General features: G+C 41.2%; 1 protein-coding gene and 1 long non-coding RNA gene across 2 annotated transcripts in view; one reads left to right on the forward strand and one right to left on the reverse strand.

Moving 5' to 3' along the window:
* Positions 1-19,114, reverse strand: part of si:dkeyp-14d3.1 (transmembrane protein 132C) — a 223,403-nt gene that overhangs the window by 38,881 nt on the left and 165,408 nt on the right. Inside the window, exon 5 of the mRNA XM_046350552.1 lies at positions 13,328-13,471. Within this exon, the coding sequence (XP_046206508.1) occupies positions 13,328-13,471 (144 nt within the window). The remainder of the gene's footprint in view (positions 1-13,327; positions 13,472-19,114) is intronic.
* Positions 457-17,125, forward strand: LOC124036244. The gene is made up of 3 exons (XR_006838893.1): positions 457-559; positions 16,316-16,419; positions 16,997-17,125. It is a non-coding gene; the product is annotated as an uncharacterized LOC124036244 (long non-coding RNA).

The raw sequence follows: 19,114 nt of genomic DNA on the forward strand, positions 1-19,114 counted from the left end.
AGGCCCTCACCAAGATTGTGTTTTCACTTTAATACACACCTTTACATCGTTATCCACCAGCTGTCAAACAAATTTAAAAGCCTGCGGGCAACATAGAGTCTGTTTGACTCCATCCATCCCACTACCCTGGCCAACGCAGATGATGATGCGCTCTATGAGAGCACCAGCCGGCTGGCTGAACATAACATCAAAGGTATATCGACAAGCTTCTTTAGCCAATTACTCTCTTTCAGGGCATGTTTTAAGAAGGAAATAGCAAAGCACACTACACTGAGAGACATGGCCAAGATGCTCATTGTGGATTAAAATTAAGCCACTGCCACAATTGGGGAAGTAGTTAAAACAATGCTCCTTTTTATGACTCAGTAACGGTAGCCAGTCCCGAGCGCTCCGTTTCCAAACTGAAAATAATTCAATCATACCTGAGGAGCAGCATGGGACAGGAGAGACTGGGTTGGCCATTCTGTTCATTGAAAACACCAGGGCCAGGACCATGGATTTGAATGCCATAGTCAACGACTTCGCAGAGCGCAAGGCCCGTCAAATGCCAATCAAATGAGTGAGTAAGCTTAGATTTTTACAGGGCAGGCTACCCAGACAGCCTATATAAATCAAGATTTATTGAGATTCATTTACATTGCTTGTCAATCTACGACTATGCTCGATCTGTCTTTAGAAACCATGTTCTGGTGCACGGCCGCTGAGCCATTTCATTGTCATCATAGCCTATACGTTTAACTAGGCTATAACATAATAGTAAGCACATACGCATCATATAGTGTTAAAAGGCATGCTGCCATTTAAGCAATCTGTTTGAATGCTCCACTTGATTGATTTGCTGGTGTTTTTGATATAGGCCTCTGTGGGAGGCAGGTCATCTGAAATACTGGTATGTCAGTTTTGACGCTGTGCATAACTTCGGCGAGCATAGCTGTAGCTGGTCATTAGCTGTGTTTCTGTGATTTTGTCAAGATATTGATCTATATATTTATGTTTTATAATATAGGCTATTGCCTATTATTTGCAGATAAAGTAGGATGTTTTTTGACCGCTTTGTGCTTTCCGTGGTGCTGATCGACTTATATGGGTTAATTTCTGACCGCCGTCCATGGTGCTGAATGTATTGCCTATATTGCGGCTTCTCTGGTAACAGCTTCAAATGTGCCCTTAGATTTTGTTCTGCTCTGTTGTTACAATACTTAGTAATATTAACACACAGCCTTACCAACAAAGGTATTTACATTCTAAGGGAAATATGGGTGGTGATAGGGCCCGTCATTTTTTTGGGGCACTTGGGCCCGTCATGATTAAGCTATGCTACTGTTAAGAACTCCAGACTCCCAGCTGCTCAAGTAGAACTTTCCATCTTTCCTGTTGTTGCTCATGTCCTGTTGTTGCTCATGTCCCTCACTTTCACCAAACAAAAGAACAAGGCTTTCTGGTTTCTTAGCCCTTATTACTTATTTTCTCTCTCCCTGACATGAGTCTCTATAAGAAGGTCTGGAGTACACTGTGTAGGGTAGCCCAAGGGCTACAGTCAAGCATCAGAGCTCTCTTCATCCTCTGATATCAATGACTGCTTTAGACTTCAATTCCCAAATGGATTTCTTTCCACTGGTTCTCTTTCAAATACTTGTTTCGATGTCTCACACTGGGATTCACTGATAGGCGGATTCACTATTATAAGAACCAATCACACAACGTCTGTTGGAGACAGACAATTCGAGTGGCGATTGAGATGAGCCCCTCCCTTTTAATAAGGCGCATCTCATCCTGCCCTCTGGTTATTCTTTCTCTCTTCCTTGCGAAGATCACTACATTCCTAAAACTCTCCTCAGCACGACTTGATCCCTGTCTTCCTGATCAACTGTTCTCAGGTGAACCACAAGGTTAACGCTGCCGACCGTAGAAACTCAGCGCTTGTCTTTTTGTGTTGAACAACTAACGAAAGGAAAGTTTTTGTGTAGAATTAGCTCTTCTGCTATTTCTACTCCCTAATTCTCCTGTAGCAGCTAGCATCACATGGCTAGCTGCGGAGACCTGGCTAGCTAACTCGGCCAGCTCACTGAAAGGCCAGCTATACCAACAAATTTGCTTTTATACCTGGCCAAAAGGTAGAATTGCCAACTCTCCTCCTTTAGTGCAACCCACAGCTCTTTGGATCGTGTTGACTAGACTGACTGTCCTATCTTCACAGTTGGAAGGTCAATAGAAACACTTTGTTCCCCGAGAGACTAAGAAAGCACAAACTTTCTCTGGCTAGCACTGTGCTAAATAGCTACCACGTGGCGAAAGCTAGCTAGCTTTACCCGAGGCCCTTCTCTCATTTAGGACAACCTACATTCACTCATTTGTAACTGACCAGTTTAGCCTCTCTGCTTGACAGTCGTATGAGATATTTCATCCGAAGATCAGTACCCATGTGGTTCCCTTCAGCTAGCACTGTGCCCGCTTTAGCATGCCTTTAGCCCACAAGCTGGTTGCTAGCTAGCTAACAACTATACTAGCTCCCCGGCTCGATGATGCTGGGAAGCCAGCTGCTACTGGCTCTTCCACCTACGATGGAATTGCCAGCTTGCTCTTTCGTTTAGTACATCTAACATTCACTTGTTTCGTTTGCTAAACAGACCAGTTATACCTCATTGTTCTATGATCAATAGAGACTCTCAGGACCGAAGAAGTAATGATATTCATGCGGTTCTCTTTAGCTAACACTGTGCTAGCTTTAGCATGCCTTTAGCCCACAAGCTAGTTGTTTGCTAGCTAACAACTACATAAGCTCCACGTTATAGCGTTTATACACAGTGCTCACTTCATTAGCGGCGAGGCATCTATTAAGCTAGCTCACACCTGTCAAGTCTAATTCGCAGCAGGCACTACTGGGTTAGCGGGCAATTTTCCAGGTCAGGCACGCTCTTGAGCTGTTGGCTCAATGATGCTCTTCCACCTACAATGGAATTTCCAGCATGCCATTGTCAATCGAGACTCTCAGGACCAAATAAGCAATGCTATTCCCACATTTTCTTTGGCTAACGCGGTGCTAGCTATAGCTAGGCTATTAGCTCACTGCGTGAACACTAGCTAGCTAACATAAAAGTCTCATAGCTATACGTTGACTAGCACATGCATAAACTGGTTTGAAATACTTTTTTCCAATAGCTATTATGGGCCCTCGTAAGAAACATGTTCAGGCAGCCCTCAAACGAATCCTGCCAGTTTTGTAAGGTTTAACCATGTAGCATGTTTTAACCACTCCTATGTTAATGGTAGATTATCAGACACTCAATAAGAAGGTCTGATTTAATTATTACTGAAACAGGATACAAGTGGGAAATATAAATATCCAGTCCATTTAAAAAAATTGGAGATCCATTACACTTCAGTGTTGTGATGCAAAAAGTCTAGCAAAATGTATAGCACATCGAAATAAAAAGGTATTGTCGGATATTATTCATTCTAATTGGACAGTTTTTTTTACATGGACGATACATTGGAGATAATATAAAGTAAGTACTGGAAACAATAGAACACTATGAAAAATCTGGGAAGCCAGGTCTGCTATTCATACCGGACTTTGAAAAGGCTTTTGGGGCCACCCGAGTGGTGCAGTGGTCTGTGCCACTAGAGATTCTGGGCTCGAGTCTAGGCTCTGTCGCAGCTGGCTGCGACCGGGAGACCCATAGGGCGGTGCACAATTGGCCCAGTGTCGTCCGGGTTAGGGGAGGGTTTGGGATGTCCTTGTCCCCCCCGCGCTAGTGACTCCTGTGGCGGGCCGGGCGCAGTGCACGCTGACACGGTCACCAGGTGTACGATGTTTCCTCCGACACATTGGTGCAAGCTGGCTTCCGGGTTAAGTGGGCATTGTGTCAAGAAGCAGTGTGGCTTGGCTGAGTTGTGTTTCGGAGAACGCACGGCTCTCGGCCTTTGCCTCTCCCAGGAGTTGCAGCAATGAGACAAAACTGTAACTACGGATACCACGAAATTAGGGAGAAAAAAATGGCAAAAAATAACCTAAATCACATTAAAAATATGAATTAAAAAAACTATTTCGATAAAGTACCACTTGGGTTTAAATATAAATGCCTGGAACATTTCAATTTTGGAGAATCTCTTATGAAATGGGTTTAAATCTTGTATAGTAACCCTAAAAAAATACTACGTTTACTTTACCAATAAAATGGTCTGGTGGTGATGTGGATATACTCGGTATACATATCCCGAAATAAATAAATTCTCACTCCAATATACTTTTATAGAAATATGGAAGAAATAGACAAGATCTTGCTGCCACGGAAAGGTAAATACCTTTCTATTTGTGGAAAAATCATCCTGTTTAACTATTTAGTCATATCCCAGTTTACCTATTTGCTTATGGTCTTGCCTACACCTGGAGATAATGAAATCTGTGAAGTTATTGGGATTTTTACAAATGATCTTTGTTGGAACAATTACTTGTGTCATGCACAAAGTAGATGTCCTAACCGACTTGTCAAAGCTATAGTTTGTTTACAAGACATTTGTGGAGTGGTTGAAAAACAAGTTTTAATGACTTCAACCTAAGTGTATGTAAACTTCCGACTTCAACTGTACATAGGTACTATTACTCAAAATGAAACTCAAGCGCATCCTGTTTCCATTTATCATCCTTGAGATGTTTCTAGAACTTGAAGTCCACCAGTTGCAAATTCAATTGATTGGACATGATTTGGAAAGGCACACACCTGTATATATAAGGTTTCAGTCACGCCCTGACCTTAGTGAGCCTTTTTATGTCTCTATTTTGGTTTGGTCAGGGTGTGATTTGGGTGGGCATTCTATGTTCTTTATTTTTAGGTTTTGTATTTCTTTGTTTCTAGCTGAGTGTGGTTCCCAATCAGAGGCAGCTGTCTTTCGTTGTCTCTGATTGGGGATCATACTTAGGCAGCCCTTCCCTCCTTCTGTGTGGGATCTTGTTCTTTGTTTGTGTGCAGGTAGTTTGCACATCAAAGCTGTTCGATGTTCGGCCTTGGCCTCTTCCGGCGACGACACCCATTACAGTTTCACAGTTGACAGTGCATGTCAGAGCAAAACCCAAGCCCTGAGGTTGAAGGAATTGTCCGTAGAGCTCCTAGACATAATTGTGTTGAGATACAGATCTGGGGAAGGGTACCAAAACATTTCTGCAGCATTGAAGGTCCCCAATAACACAATGGTCTCCATGATTATTAAATGGAAGAATTTGGAACCACCAATACTCTTCCTAGAGCTGGCCTCCCGGCCAAACTGAGCAATCTGGGGAGAAGGGCCTTGGTCAGGAAGGTGACCAAGAACCCGATGGTCACTCTGACAGAGCTCTAGAGATCCTCTGTGGAGATGGGAGAACCTTCCAGAAGGACAATCATCTCTGCAGCACTCCACCAATCAGGCCTTTATGGAAGAGTGGCCAGACTGAAGCCACTCCTCAGTAAAAGGCACATGACAGCCCACTTGAAGTTGGCCGAAAGGCACTTAAACATTCTGACCATGAGAAACAAGATTCTCTGGTCTGATGAAAACAAGATTGAATTCTTTGGCCTAAGTGCCAAGCATCACGTCTGGATGAAACCTAGGACCATCCCTAGAGTGAAGCATGGTGGTGGCAGCATCATGCTGTGGGGATGTTTTTCAGAGGCAGGGACTGCTAGACTAGTTTGTGGGAAAGATGAACGGAGCAAAGTACAGAGAGATCCTTGATGAAAAACAGCTCCAGAACGCTCAGGACCACAGACTGGGGTGAAGGTTCACCTTCCAACAGGACAACGTCCCTAAGCACACAGCCAAGACAACGCAGGAGTGGCTTCGGGACAAGTCTCTGAATGTCCTTGAGCGGCCCAGCAAAAGTCCAGACTTGAACCCGATCGAACATCTCTGGAGAGACCAGAAAATAGTTGTGCATCAATGGCCACCATCCAATCTGACAGAGCTTGAAAGGATCTGCATAGAAGAATGTGAGAAACTCCCAAGAAGTGTCATACCAAAGAAGACTCGATGCTGTTATCGCTGCCAAAGGTGCTTCAACAAAGTACTGAGTAAAGCATCTGAATGCTTCTGTAAATGTGATATTTCCATTTAAAGAAATGTATAATCTAGCAATTATGAGGTATTGAGTGTAGATTGATTAAGAAAGAATAAAACAATTTAATCAAGTTTAGAGTAAGGCTGTAACATAACAAAATGTGGGAAAAGTCAAGGGGTCTGAATACTGTAGTTTACCCATAACTAAAAATATAATTGTTTCAGCTGTTTGAAGCTGGTGTACAAAACCAAAAGTTTTTAAAAAAGTCTACCCATTTTGATGAGCGTTACACCAGGGCTCTTAGCCGCTAGGCTAGCTGCCAGTGTGATATCAGGCTCTATTGTTTGCTCCCTCTTCTCTCTTTCTGTCTATAGAGTTAACAGAATCTTCAGTAACAGAAAACATATGGCAATCTATTGTAACTTTGGAAATGTACACTTGAATAACTTTTAAAAAATGTATTCATATACAGTATTCATTTATTATATCTGTGTCAATGTTGTCCGTGAGTTTTAATAGATAGACCATATGATTCAAGAGAAAATAGCCTCGTTAATTAAAAAAAGCATCTAATCAACAATGTCATTATTTTCAATTAACTCTGCAACTCTTCCAACTATTAACTTTTTTTCACAACTGCCACCAGTTTGACGACAAAACATAGTAAATAAATAAATAAATACAAGTTTTTAAAAATGTATAAAGGATATTTCATGCTGAAACCCACATACAGTATTACACATCAATGGTATTAACTAAGTTGATGTTTTATATTCAGGATAATGTTTTAAAGGGTCACTAGACATCTTGTGATAGACTACATAAAATCCTTGAAAGATCCTCGAAGATCTGCAAGTTTCAGTATATACCCCCCTTTGCAACCCTATCTTTGACAGAAAAATGTAAACGCCACTTTTCCTAGAGTTTGATATACAACAGGTCGGCACAGCCCATCACATTCAGATTGGAAATACCCAAAATGACTTAACAGTGATCATTGATGATATATGGTAGTGACATTACTGGTAAACAAAATGGAACTCAGCAACATCTCTTCAAGTACCATCTATCCATGTTTTTCACCAAACATGGTCACAGCTCCAAAGTGCTCAGGTGTGGCCACCACCACAATGCAACACTGTTTTTGATTCACAGCAGTGCTGTGGCCGTGAAGATAATCACTGTCGAAGATATTATATTACACCTACATCTGTCAGGACTGAGAGTGGAGGAAAGCAACATGGTCTGACAGCATGTCTGAGTGCTTGGGTTGATTAACATACAACACTATGGCACCTGACAGCCAAATGAACTGTCTGCTGGCACTTCTCTAATCCACTCACAATAATCTGAGCAGAAACAATTATGGAGGACATGGCAGATGACATCCAGCCATCCTAACACATTACACTGATGGGCTAACACTGGCCCCCAGTGGCACATTATCGGCCAGCTTAACTCACAATCAATACTTTAACATACACACTCACCTTCCTCCTCAGTAGCCTGACTGGGGTAGGCTGGTATTGTATAGAGAACTGGAGTGGAGCGACCACATCACTGTGAGTCATACAGTCTCTGTCAAACTCATCCCTCAAGGTATCATAAACGTCCAGGAGGATCAAGAGGCACATTAATCAGACACATTAGGCAGCTAACGGGAGAATACTTACAGAGGACATTAAGGCTGTCTCGAGATCAAGCCCAGGAAATTAACGACTCGCCCAACAGATACAATCAGTGGCAGATATGAGGGATGGGATTTGAGAGCATGAAGGTGTGCAGGCCTAGGTGATGAATATAGAGTTGGCTTGACAGAACCAATTAAGCAACCCACCGCACACGGCTCACATCAGCCCAGCCTGGTCTCAGAGCAAAACACATTATAATGCACTAAAATCCGTGAAACTCCATTTACGTCAGGTAACATTACATTGGCCTACGTAAATCCAGGATACTCAAATGAGTATAATATGTTACGTTTGGTATGACAGTAGGTCACTTAAGGCATAAACGAAAGGAGGGTGGTTGGTCATACAAAAGCAGTCGAACGTAATATATCATACTAAACGGGTCAAAGCAACCTGGTGCGATTAAGATGTGGGATACTATACGTCCTACTCATATTGTATTGTACGGCCCTATTACATTGGTATACCAATGTAATGCATCCTAAGGTAAAGGAAAATATCATACTAAATGGAGTGGCACAGACTTTAGTCAAATATAACATGTTTTGCTCTGAGACCAGGTTGATCAGACATGCCACTTACTTGTACATCAGCACCGTACTGATGCCTAGGGGGAAAAACTTGAATTCTCGCAGGTTGACGTCTATTGGGTTGAATCTTGTCACGGGTGCAGAGCTGAGCAATTTTCACTAGATGGGCCAGCTGCAAGGTCAAAATTAGGCCATATATTGTACAAATGTATGAAAACAAAAGCTAGGTTTTTGCTCTTAATTTAAGGGTACATGGGAGGTTTTTATTGAAGCTAGGTCTAGCAGAGTGGCTACAGCGATTGAATGTGAACAATCAGTCTCCCACCACTATCATCAATCAGTGATGTCAGAGGCTGGCTGAGAGGGCCCTGGGACACACATAACCCCAAAATCAATGATGAAGGCACTGTAATGCACAGAGTCTAAATTAGTCAAGAGTTAGAGCAGAACGTGTGGCTGGTGCTGTTGCGGTGACCGTATTACCGCCACACCTGCGGTCACGAGTCATGAAGTCAGTCAAACTCCACGTGACCGCTTCATCACGGTAATTAGGCTTCTCCAAGCTCTGATGCTGCTGACAGTCATTAGTAGCCTACCAAACTTGCTAAATGCCTGGAACTCAGCACTCTTTGTTGCTCTAATCAATCTGACATCAATGCAAATATGTTCAAAAATCGAATCAAACACTTCATGAAAGCCCATGAGCTCATGTTACGCAACATTTCTATAGTCTATGCAATTGCGCGAGAAAACAGTGATGGCCTCTACTAAAAAGTGGAGGATCCCATTAGCCCTTTATAGGCTAGGCGTACTATATTTATTTCTCAACTTTCCTAATATTAAGCACATTATTTATCTTTACAACATGAGTATGGTCTAACTGGCTGGAATGAAAATGAACCATGGGGAAAGTGTCCTCCATTCTCTATTTAAGTGCATAGATGACATGTATTTTTCCCGCTGCCCCTGTTTTGAGACAAGTGCATGATAATTGTCCATTCTAAATCAAAATAAATTTCACACTTATATTATTTAGTTTGTAAAGACAAGATTAAATCAAGAAAAGTCTGATGGGTGACAATATTAGCCTATCACTTGTGAATTATATATTATCACTTGTCAATGATGCCCAGCATAAGAAACGGCCTTTTTTGCGACTTTTTCGATTCATAGTCACACACCTCCTGTAGCCTAGCCCATAGTGGACTATATGTTTGGATAGGGTTTGTATAACAACTAAAGTGGCCAAATAACTTCTTAAAATTAAGCACATTAATCTGCTTTACAAGGGGTTTGAACCTATTTGGCATACATTAGCAGCGAGTGAGCTTCAATTTTGGGGAAGATAATTTATAATGACTTCATAATAAAAGCATTACATGCATAATTGAATTTGCGGTCACTTATTATATGTATTTCTCACACAATATAGAATAGGTCGACTTTTGTACTATGGGGAAAGTAGATTAACATAGGCTAGTGCTTTTGATGTTCATTAGGCCTACTCATCTTGTTGGCTAGCGAAAAGTAAGTGTGGACTGTTCTTCCAATATCTTCAATATGCACATCAGAATTGGATAAGGACGTGCGCAGGTGCGTCCCCAATGTGTCTGTCTTCACTTGTAGCTTGTGAGGAAGACCTGATCACGTGATGGAGAGTCATGTGAGTGCAAGGTGCTTAGGAGCGTGCAGCACTCGGGGAGAAGGGCACAAGGCAGCACTCCATGTCATGCCCATATGACTAGGGTGGGCATTCTATGTTCATTTTCTATTTTTTCTATGTCTTTGTTGTTTGGCCGGGTGTGGTTCTCAATCAGAGGCAGCTGTCTATCGTTGTCTCTGATTTAGAACCATACTTAGGTAGCCTTTTCCCACTGGGTTTTTGTGGGTAGTTAATTTCTGTTTAGTGTTTTTCACCTTGCAGGACTGTTTCGGGGTTTTTCCCTTTGTTGTTTTTGATAATTCAGTGTTCAGTGCATTAAAGAAATGTGAACACTTACCACACTGCGCTTTGGTCCGACAACTCTTCCTCATCCGACGATGAAAGCCGTTACACTCCCGGCCAAGGGCACAATGGCCACAGGCTTCAAAAGGCATGTATTTTTTTAGGGTGCATTATGGCCACAAAGGGGATGCCGCCGTGAAATTTGAGACATTATCAAGTGCTTTAAAAAAAATCATCATTAGCCTTAAAATGTATTATAATCAAAACATATAACCCAACGATTGTAGAACAACTAAAGTTGCATGAATAACTTTAAATTAAACATATAGGAGTTCCTATATCTTTGTTAACTGCTAACTGTTAACTGTTAACTGTCAACACAGAATAGCCGCATGTGCACACTCCCTCAAATCGTTGTGGAGAAAATATTTGTATTTTATTCAGCTTGTTCAATTGTATTATTCATACTATAAAATAATGTAAAACAATGCCATGGAATTCCAAACAAATCTTGTCTGCTAAATGAACTAGTCTAGCCACAGCAATTTAGCATTGCCAGATCAGGACCTAACATAAGGACAAGAGTATGGTATTCTGTTCTTCTGAAATAGACTACATTTTCTTAATATCATGCTTCTTTAGACCTGTCTTAAATCAATAATAGATTTATTTTGAAGGTGTAGGCTATATTACATGGATTTATTAGACGTTTTAGAACGTAGATGTTCCAAAAGGTCTGTATCAGTGGCTTGTAGGCTTTGTGTGGAAGCCAGGAGATTCTAAATGTGTTTCTGTTAATTAACAGTCAATTACCGTGAGACCGACACTTATTTGCTTGACAATCACTGGCTGACGAAATGTTGTGACCGCCACAGCCCTACGCGTGGGACTGCCTAACCTCTCCTGGAGAGGGTGACTCACCTACCGACTTCAGGGGCTAATAACCTCCGTGAACTGACAAACACAACACAGAGTGGGATATCAGACTAATCTGGGACCTGGGGAGAGTATGGGCATCTCACATATCGCACTCTACACATCCTGGCACATTTGCTGCATTTGGTATCATCTGTCCTATTTCACCTACAAAAATGATTGACTATATATGCATGCCCAAAAAAACTATGACAGAGCCTAAATTCTGCCTGTACCTGTCAACACAGATTTGTTTAAGTAGCATTATTCTCTATTGTGGGGTTAAGGGAGAAGCATGTCAGATGAGGTATATTTTTTAAAAACATGCAGTGTAATCATAAATATACTTAAAACTGCCTTTAATTCCCCAAGCCCAAATGACATGAACTAGTCATGTTTACACTGATGAGCCACGGCTATGATTAGAAATGAACTGATACAATCTAGGTCTTCTTCACCAAACTGGTTTATGCAATAATAAACATAGTTATTCCTACTCCAGGCACTAACATCCTCTGTCAGCAACCTCTTTAGCTGAGGTTGCACCCTTTCCTCTGAAACTCATTCTGGCGTGGAGGGACATCAGTTCTCAATATACAGTATAACATCATGCTAATGTGGTAGAGTAGGCTACAGAAAAAGTGTCCTCCTAAACACACTTTAAGAAAATCATCTTTAAGATGTTGAGCGCAAAAATGAGGCCAAAGTTCCTTCCTCACTATAGCTCATTAGTGTAGACAGAGTAGCTACCTGTAATTAGGATGGCCCAGGTTTTTGTCTCCTTGGCTGAATTCATCGTCATGACATGTTCAAAGAGAGTGAAACAGACATCAATTGGCGGAGTCTTTGGCACATAATGGGCCTGTCTATAGATAGCTCAGCCAGTTAGGATGGGAAACAGACTGTGCAGAGATTGAAGTCTCTGTACTCCAGTTGGAGAGTTAGCCAATCCATGGATAATTTACCAGTCATTGTCACGAGTCAGAGGGGGTATTTCTCAGAGAACAGAAGTGAGCCATTGATGTGGAGGCTCTGCCTGAATCCCACTGTACTGTTTGGGGTTTGGTGTTGTGTTTTGTGCGGTGTAGCCTCGGTTTGAGAGCGGCACGGAAAAGAAAAGGAAACTGAAGCGACCTGTCATTGATGTTTCCATTCAAATGCCTTCTTTCGCTGAGTGTTTGTTTATCCTGTCTTTAGGCTTAAATCTGAAAATAGATCCTCTAAAAATAGAATCTTCTTATCTGTTCCGGATTTGTTTATTGATTTAACACAAGCGGTTATGTAGAATGTACAAATGCCTGTATATTGTCAATCAACACAGATGTACTCTCATTCAATCCTATTTGGTTCAAATAAATGATTCCCAGTGTCTTAGTCGTTTCATAATCAGGCTCACCTACAGGATATGCCTTATTGTTCTCTCTTTACTGCTGTGCAAAGTAGACAATTATGTTTGCCTGCTACCGGCGTTTGTCACCTGTCAGTGACTAACCTGAGCGGCAGTGCTCGACTTGGGCTGGAGCTCACCGGAGCTCACGACCGGCACCTCAAATGTTCTACTGCTTGAGCTCCTGTTCCTCTTATAGAATATCGGCTCAAAAGTATTGTGGAGCTCCTGCACCTATTTCAGTCCAAGTCAAGCTTTGATCCCAAGGCACAATACAGCCTGTATATAGCCATTGAGACACTACAGAAGTCAATATCCAAAGTATTTTCATCACCAGAAGATTGAAAAGAATTCTGACAAAATTCAACACAAATCAATGTTTCAAAATGTACTTGAGTTTTATCTCTTTTTGCAACTGGCAATGAGTCAGGCTTGGACTGTGCCAGCAGTCAATACAACAATAAATGGCCATGCAACTGAGTGCACTTGGCCATTCTTCATTACACTCCACCTTCCATGAAATGGCTTAAACCCATCTCACTGGAAACTCCATCTCAATCAGTCACCATCCAACCACTAAACACGGGTCACTGGACAATGGTCACTGGAATTCAATTAAGACATCTGCACACTCAAATAATAACAACATGTAAATAAACAGCAATTGCATGAGCCTCATGCAAACACATTTTTTCCGACCATAGGAAAACCATATCTAAACCTACAATATATTTTTCATTGGATAGAAAAATAAGAAATTATGATAAAAAGTTGTTTTATCTACAAATCTAATAATTGATTTCGGATTAGCCTCTAATGACTGACCTTGACCACATCTTCATCTGTGGAATGACAGTCCACTGCCTCTGAGACGTCAGTGACCATGCCGTCCGCTCCGATGGTCACCACCTTAACTGGGACAGCCACAGTCTTCCCTGTCAGCACTGCCGTATTCAGGATCTCCGTGTCCTTAGAGAAAGAGAGAGAGAGAGGACCAGCAACAGTCATACACAGGGTAATATTAGTACATTACACACCATGGAGAAAAACAGCTCTATAATCAGAACTATTACTGAGTGGACAGCTCCAGAATGAGCACCATTACTGAGTGGACACTTCTAGAATAAGCACCATTACTGAGTGGACAGTTCTAGAATAAGCACCATTACTGAGTGGACAGTGCTCGAATCAGCATTATTACTGAGTGGACAGCTTTATAGTGAACATCTCTAGAATCAGTACTATTACTGAGTGGACAGCTCTAGAATCAGCTCTGTTACTGAGTGGATAGATCTGTTACTGTTAGTGAGTTCACAGCTCTGGGTAGAGAAACAAGCTCAGTTCTATTAGTGAGTGGGCAGCTGTGTCTGACCTCAGTATTTTTATTAAATGGAAACCCTGGTGGAGAAAGAGGATCAGCAGGGGTTCATTACTCCCAATAAAGCCCCTAACCTTTCATTACACAGCCATCGCACTGTCAGAGGAGATAATTGGGCCAATTAAGAAAGGCCTGGGAAAGGCTTTACTGTCTTAGCCAGACATGAACATGAAATTGTCTGTTATAGCCATTCACTTCATTACAGTTTGATTTCAATTAGACAGCTAAGCAAGCTGAACCAGCACGAGAAAGGCCTTGGAGCCAAGGTACACAGCCTTTAGATCATTGAGGACTGTCTGCTCTTTGCTTTGAGGACCTCACATGACATTATTTAATCCTATAGAGTGAAAAATGTCATTCCAAGCAAGGTCTTCTCATTTAATTGCTACTACAAAACCTTGGATAAAGCTGTGTCTATACTGAAGACTTGGCTTTCAAAAGCGTCTGAGATGGCATGACATTATGCAGAATTATGGCTATTAACCTAATTCCAAAATGATGTCTATAGAAGACATTGACATATTTTCATATCATTAATACTGACACCTTGTAACAGGCTCTATCTGCTGTGAGTATGACTTCCTGTCAACATGTTCCTTTCTCTGCATGAGGGAAGAACACATAAATTTGTATACTGCTCCGTATACTGCCAGCATGGGTCCTTAATACTTTTACTTATGACTGTGTGCTTGTGAAAAAAAAGAGAGAAAAGGGGGATTAAGTTCCGTTAAAAGGAGCCTGGACTTTTGTAAGCGTCAATTACCCAGTCCATTCAGGCTTTGGAGTGAAATGATTATTAGCTGTGCCAAAAGATACCAAGGAATCACAAAAACACTTAATGTGGCACCATCTTCAAATAGCTTTTCATTACATTTTTATTGACTGTGACAGTGTTACATAGCATATAAACCCCTCTCTCGCTCTCACTCTGGTCCTGACTTTGCTTCAATTCCCCTTAAAATAGGGGCTGCAGGAAATTAATTCTTTGTCTGCTGGGATTCTTCCATTTCCAGAGGGTCTTTTATAATAGATGGGGTAAATGGTTGAGACCTGCTGAAACACAGGGCAGTGTTACATTAGTTACAGTATGTTGGAAGTGACCCAGCAAGCTGGGACCAGCAGAAGTGAGAGAGCAGGCCCGGTCAGTAATAAGATGCTTCAATGGCCCACAAAGCCAGCCACACACACACACACACACACACAGAAAGCGCGATTATTGGCAAAATGGAGAGATGTGGTGCACAACAGAAGAGTTACTTACAGCTGACTCTGAATGAGACAGAGGTCATAGTGAAATATGAGACAGAGGTCATAGTGAAATATGAGACAGAGGTCATAGTGAAATATGAGACAGAGGTCATAGTGAAATATGAGACAGAGGTCATAGTGAAATATGAGAGGTCATGAGACAGAGGTCATAGTGAAATATGAGACAGAGGTCATAGTGAAATATGAGACAGAGGTCATAGTGAAATATGAGACAGAGGTCATAGTGAAATATGAGACAGAGGTCATAGTGAAATATGAGACAGAGGTCATAGTGAAATATGAGACAGAGGTCATAGTGAAATATGAGACAGAGGTCATAGTGAAATATGAGACAGAGGTCATAGTGAAATATGAGACAGAGATCATAGTGAAATATGAGACAGAGGTCATAGTGAGACAGAGGTCATAGTGAAATATGAGTTAGTGAAATATGAGACAGAGGTCATAGTAGACAGTACAGGAGTTATTACTCTAACTAGTAGACTGTTAAAATAGACCGACCATGAAACTTACTAGGGCTATAGTGCCGCTAACAAAGTCAACTACCCACAAATGCGAAAGGAAAAAAGGCTGCCTAAGTATGATTCCCAATCAGAGACAAAGATAGACAGCTGCCTCTGATTGAGAACCACGCCCGGCCAAACACAAAGAAATAGAAAACATAGAAATACAGAAACTAGAATGCCCACCCTAGTCACACCCTGGCCTAACCAAAATAGAGAATAAAAGCCTCTCTATGGCCAGGGCGTGACACCCAATGCAAGTGTTATGATACATTGAATGTTTTTTTTAAAAACAGAATGGAGTGTTAAACACTTTTTGGTGTTTCGGTGCATGTAAAAGGCATCATGAAAACACACAAAATATGTTTGGGCAGACTGTGTCTCTCGTATAATCAAATATTTTTGAATTTCAAATTATTTATTGCATAAATATTGATTGATTATAAATATTGATTTAATTTTCTGTCAATATTTTGGCAAACATTTTAAAGAAGACACTGGGAATGTAATACTTTTCCTAGGGTAGACTTTGGCACTAATTATAGCTACAGTTGACCAGGCATTTACAAATACATGTTACAATCAAAACGTTTAAGGCTATGCAAGTTATAGCAGAGGTAACATGTATAAAGTGGGCCTTCATCACTGATATTCTAATTGCAGGTGAACCCAGGTCTCCTACTTGTCAAAACACTGCCTTGGGATACTCAGCCATTCTTCAGGACTAAACTGTTTTACACAATCCAAGAAAGTATGTCAATTAAAACGTGAGTACAAAATGTTATCACATTGAAAAAGGAAACAGAAAAATAATGAACTCAATAAAACATTTGTTTTGTGTAGGACGTTGGCCTTTAATGCTAACAGTCTGAGTAAAACAGCCATTTTGATTAATTGATCAGTGTTCTTGATGCTACTGGAATTAATTGACACCTCACTGTTTGCACCCTTCGTGCTAATTTATGCAAATTAAGGCCTGCTTTTTAGTTAATACTGCTGGCTTGTTTGCCTACTAGCTTGATGAGTTTTATTTACTGTTTAATGTATACCCAACATACTGTATGCTAAACTAAATAGCCACTGCCATTTTTGCCTGCTACAGCTTTGGCCTAACACACCACATGTTATGGCATCCCACTTTTGACATACATTTTTGTTATCTTGATGCTATCTATATTTGCAAAGCTTAATCACGTATATGCTTTCTGCATATTGGTAATGATATGTTTAATAATTGTATTCATATTGCAATTTAATATTATAGTATTTTATAACGTAATTATACTTTCATGTACTGTCTGTATTGCTTGTTATTGTTATTATTTTTTCTCTGGCTCCCTGCAGAAAAACATACATACAATGTTACCCACAGGCTGGCCAGTCCTAAACACAACCAATCAAGACCTGGATCACAGACTACTGCCAACTGTCAATCATATTGTCTATCTCAACTGTATTGTGATTCAATTCATCTGAACAACCTTCCATGCCATGTATCATGATCTGAAAATAAAGACTCAGGTCAGGACATTCGCATAATGGATGACCGGTGGATCACAATGAGCCCTGGGCTGAAGTTTTGTATGACTGCTACTTCTAACGTTAGCAGTCATTGCCTGTATTTCTTTGTATGAATGTGAAATATGCCACATTTCTATTGATTTTGCAGAATATTATACATATCTTTATCAATCTAAAAATGTGAATGTTACGATGTGCGCTGAGAGTCGTTAAGCAAATTCTGGGAGAGAGTGATTTAATCAATAAACGAAAACATAATACAAAACAGGAAACACGAACACCGCACAGACATGAAACAGAAATAATGACGCCTGGTGAAGGAACCAAAGGGAGTGACATATAAAGGACAGGTAATCAAGGAGGTGTTGGAGTCCAGGTGAGTGTCATTATGCGCAGATGCGCGTAACGATGGTGACAGGTGTGCGCCATAACGAGCAGCCTGGTGTCCTAGAGGCCAGCGAGGGAGAACACATGACAGTGAAAGACCTGTTAATGTTTTGTAATTTGCAAATAACAGAAAGCATTTGAAGCTTCAATCATGTATTGAAAAAGTAATGTTGTACTCATTAGTTATTATCCTGGACAAACCATTTATTTTCACAAAACAATATTTTCTGGTGTTCTTTGTTTGAGCATAGTACTGTACATTTGAGCTTTTGGAATTACCGATGAGCCGTTAATCAACACCATATCAGAGCAGGGAATATACAATAAGAGGGACTCCCATTTACAGTATTGGGAGACTAGAAGAATGGATCTAATTCTACACTAGACAGGATTCAAAACACCTTCATAGTGTTTAGGAGCTTTAGAGGGAACAACACCGAAAGAGAAGGGATCTAATTCTGTACTGGACATGCCTTTTCGGGTTAGTGCTCCCAGTCTCTGTCAAGGTGGTGCACAACTCTTGATTATGTGGTGTTAGAACAAACCATGTCAGGTTTCAGAACACCTCAGGATGAATGTTTCAGTACACTACCCTCACAACCATGTGTTTCAATATTCCAGCAAATATAAGGTTTTGTCTCCTTTAAGGTGGTGCCAGCTGAGTTGCCACTAGTTTTAGTGTTACAAAGCACTTCGTTTTAACAGTGTAATGCTACCACTTGGATGGGAGACTTAGACTTTTTAGGAATGTGATACATTTTTGTCACCCTTATACCTGAGAAACCATATACCTAAAACTCACTTATATTGAGTGACTCCTTAACACTATTACCTTGCATGGCCTTGATGCGGGTTGTTCTGTGACACAGGAGCAAATAGCTACCAGTTCTGGAGACCCTATTTGATAGCCAATCAGCCCTGTCTCAGCCACACAGATTGATTGTTTTTCAGCCTTTGCCTTATAACATCTGGGAGAAGTGGCTGCCCAGTTTATCATGGGCCTCTGTTAGCATTCAGCATGGTGCGGTCGCTGCTTGGAGATGTGGTCTGGGCCATCATTTCTGCCCGCATCTGGCTTGTATCTGAAAATAAGTGAGACTTATAGTGTCAGCCAGACTGACACAGCCAGCATGAGAAGCAGCCAGCCAAGCTCCCTGTGCTGTCCCAGGCTACAGGCTAGTGATCCCGCTCGCCACATCTGCCTCTGCCTGCCCTAAAACATTCATATTCTAACCCAGCCACCTTGACCACTGCTCCCACTAGAGCAGGTCAAGCACAACATTGAGCCAGGGATTTGAAAGGCTTGTATTATTCATAAAGCACTGGTGAGAGCGAGAAAGAAAGCAGTAAAAATACATCTGGTGTGGAGAGGGAGAGAGACCCAGCTGTGCTTATACCTATGTCAAAACCACTGGGGCAGTTTAAAACCCAGCTTAATGTGCCTTGCTCACGTAGCCTACCGTACGAATAAGTAGGAGCACATCATTGACCAATGCAGTCTTATGTACTCAATAATATTTTACTTGATTGTTGTCTGCATAACCTATTATAATA

Source organism: Oncorhynchus gorbuscha, linkage group LG05 (genome assembly GCF_021184085.1).
Source record: "Oncorhynchus gorbuscha isolate QuinsamMale2020 ecotype Even-year linkage group LG05, OgorEven_v1.0, whole genome shotgun sequence".
Taxonomy (NCBI): Eukaryota; Metazoa; Chordata; class Actinopteri; order Salmoniformes; family Salmonidae; genus Oncorhynchus; species Oncorhynchus gorbuscha.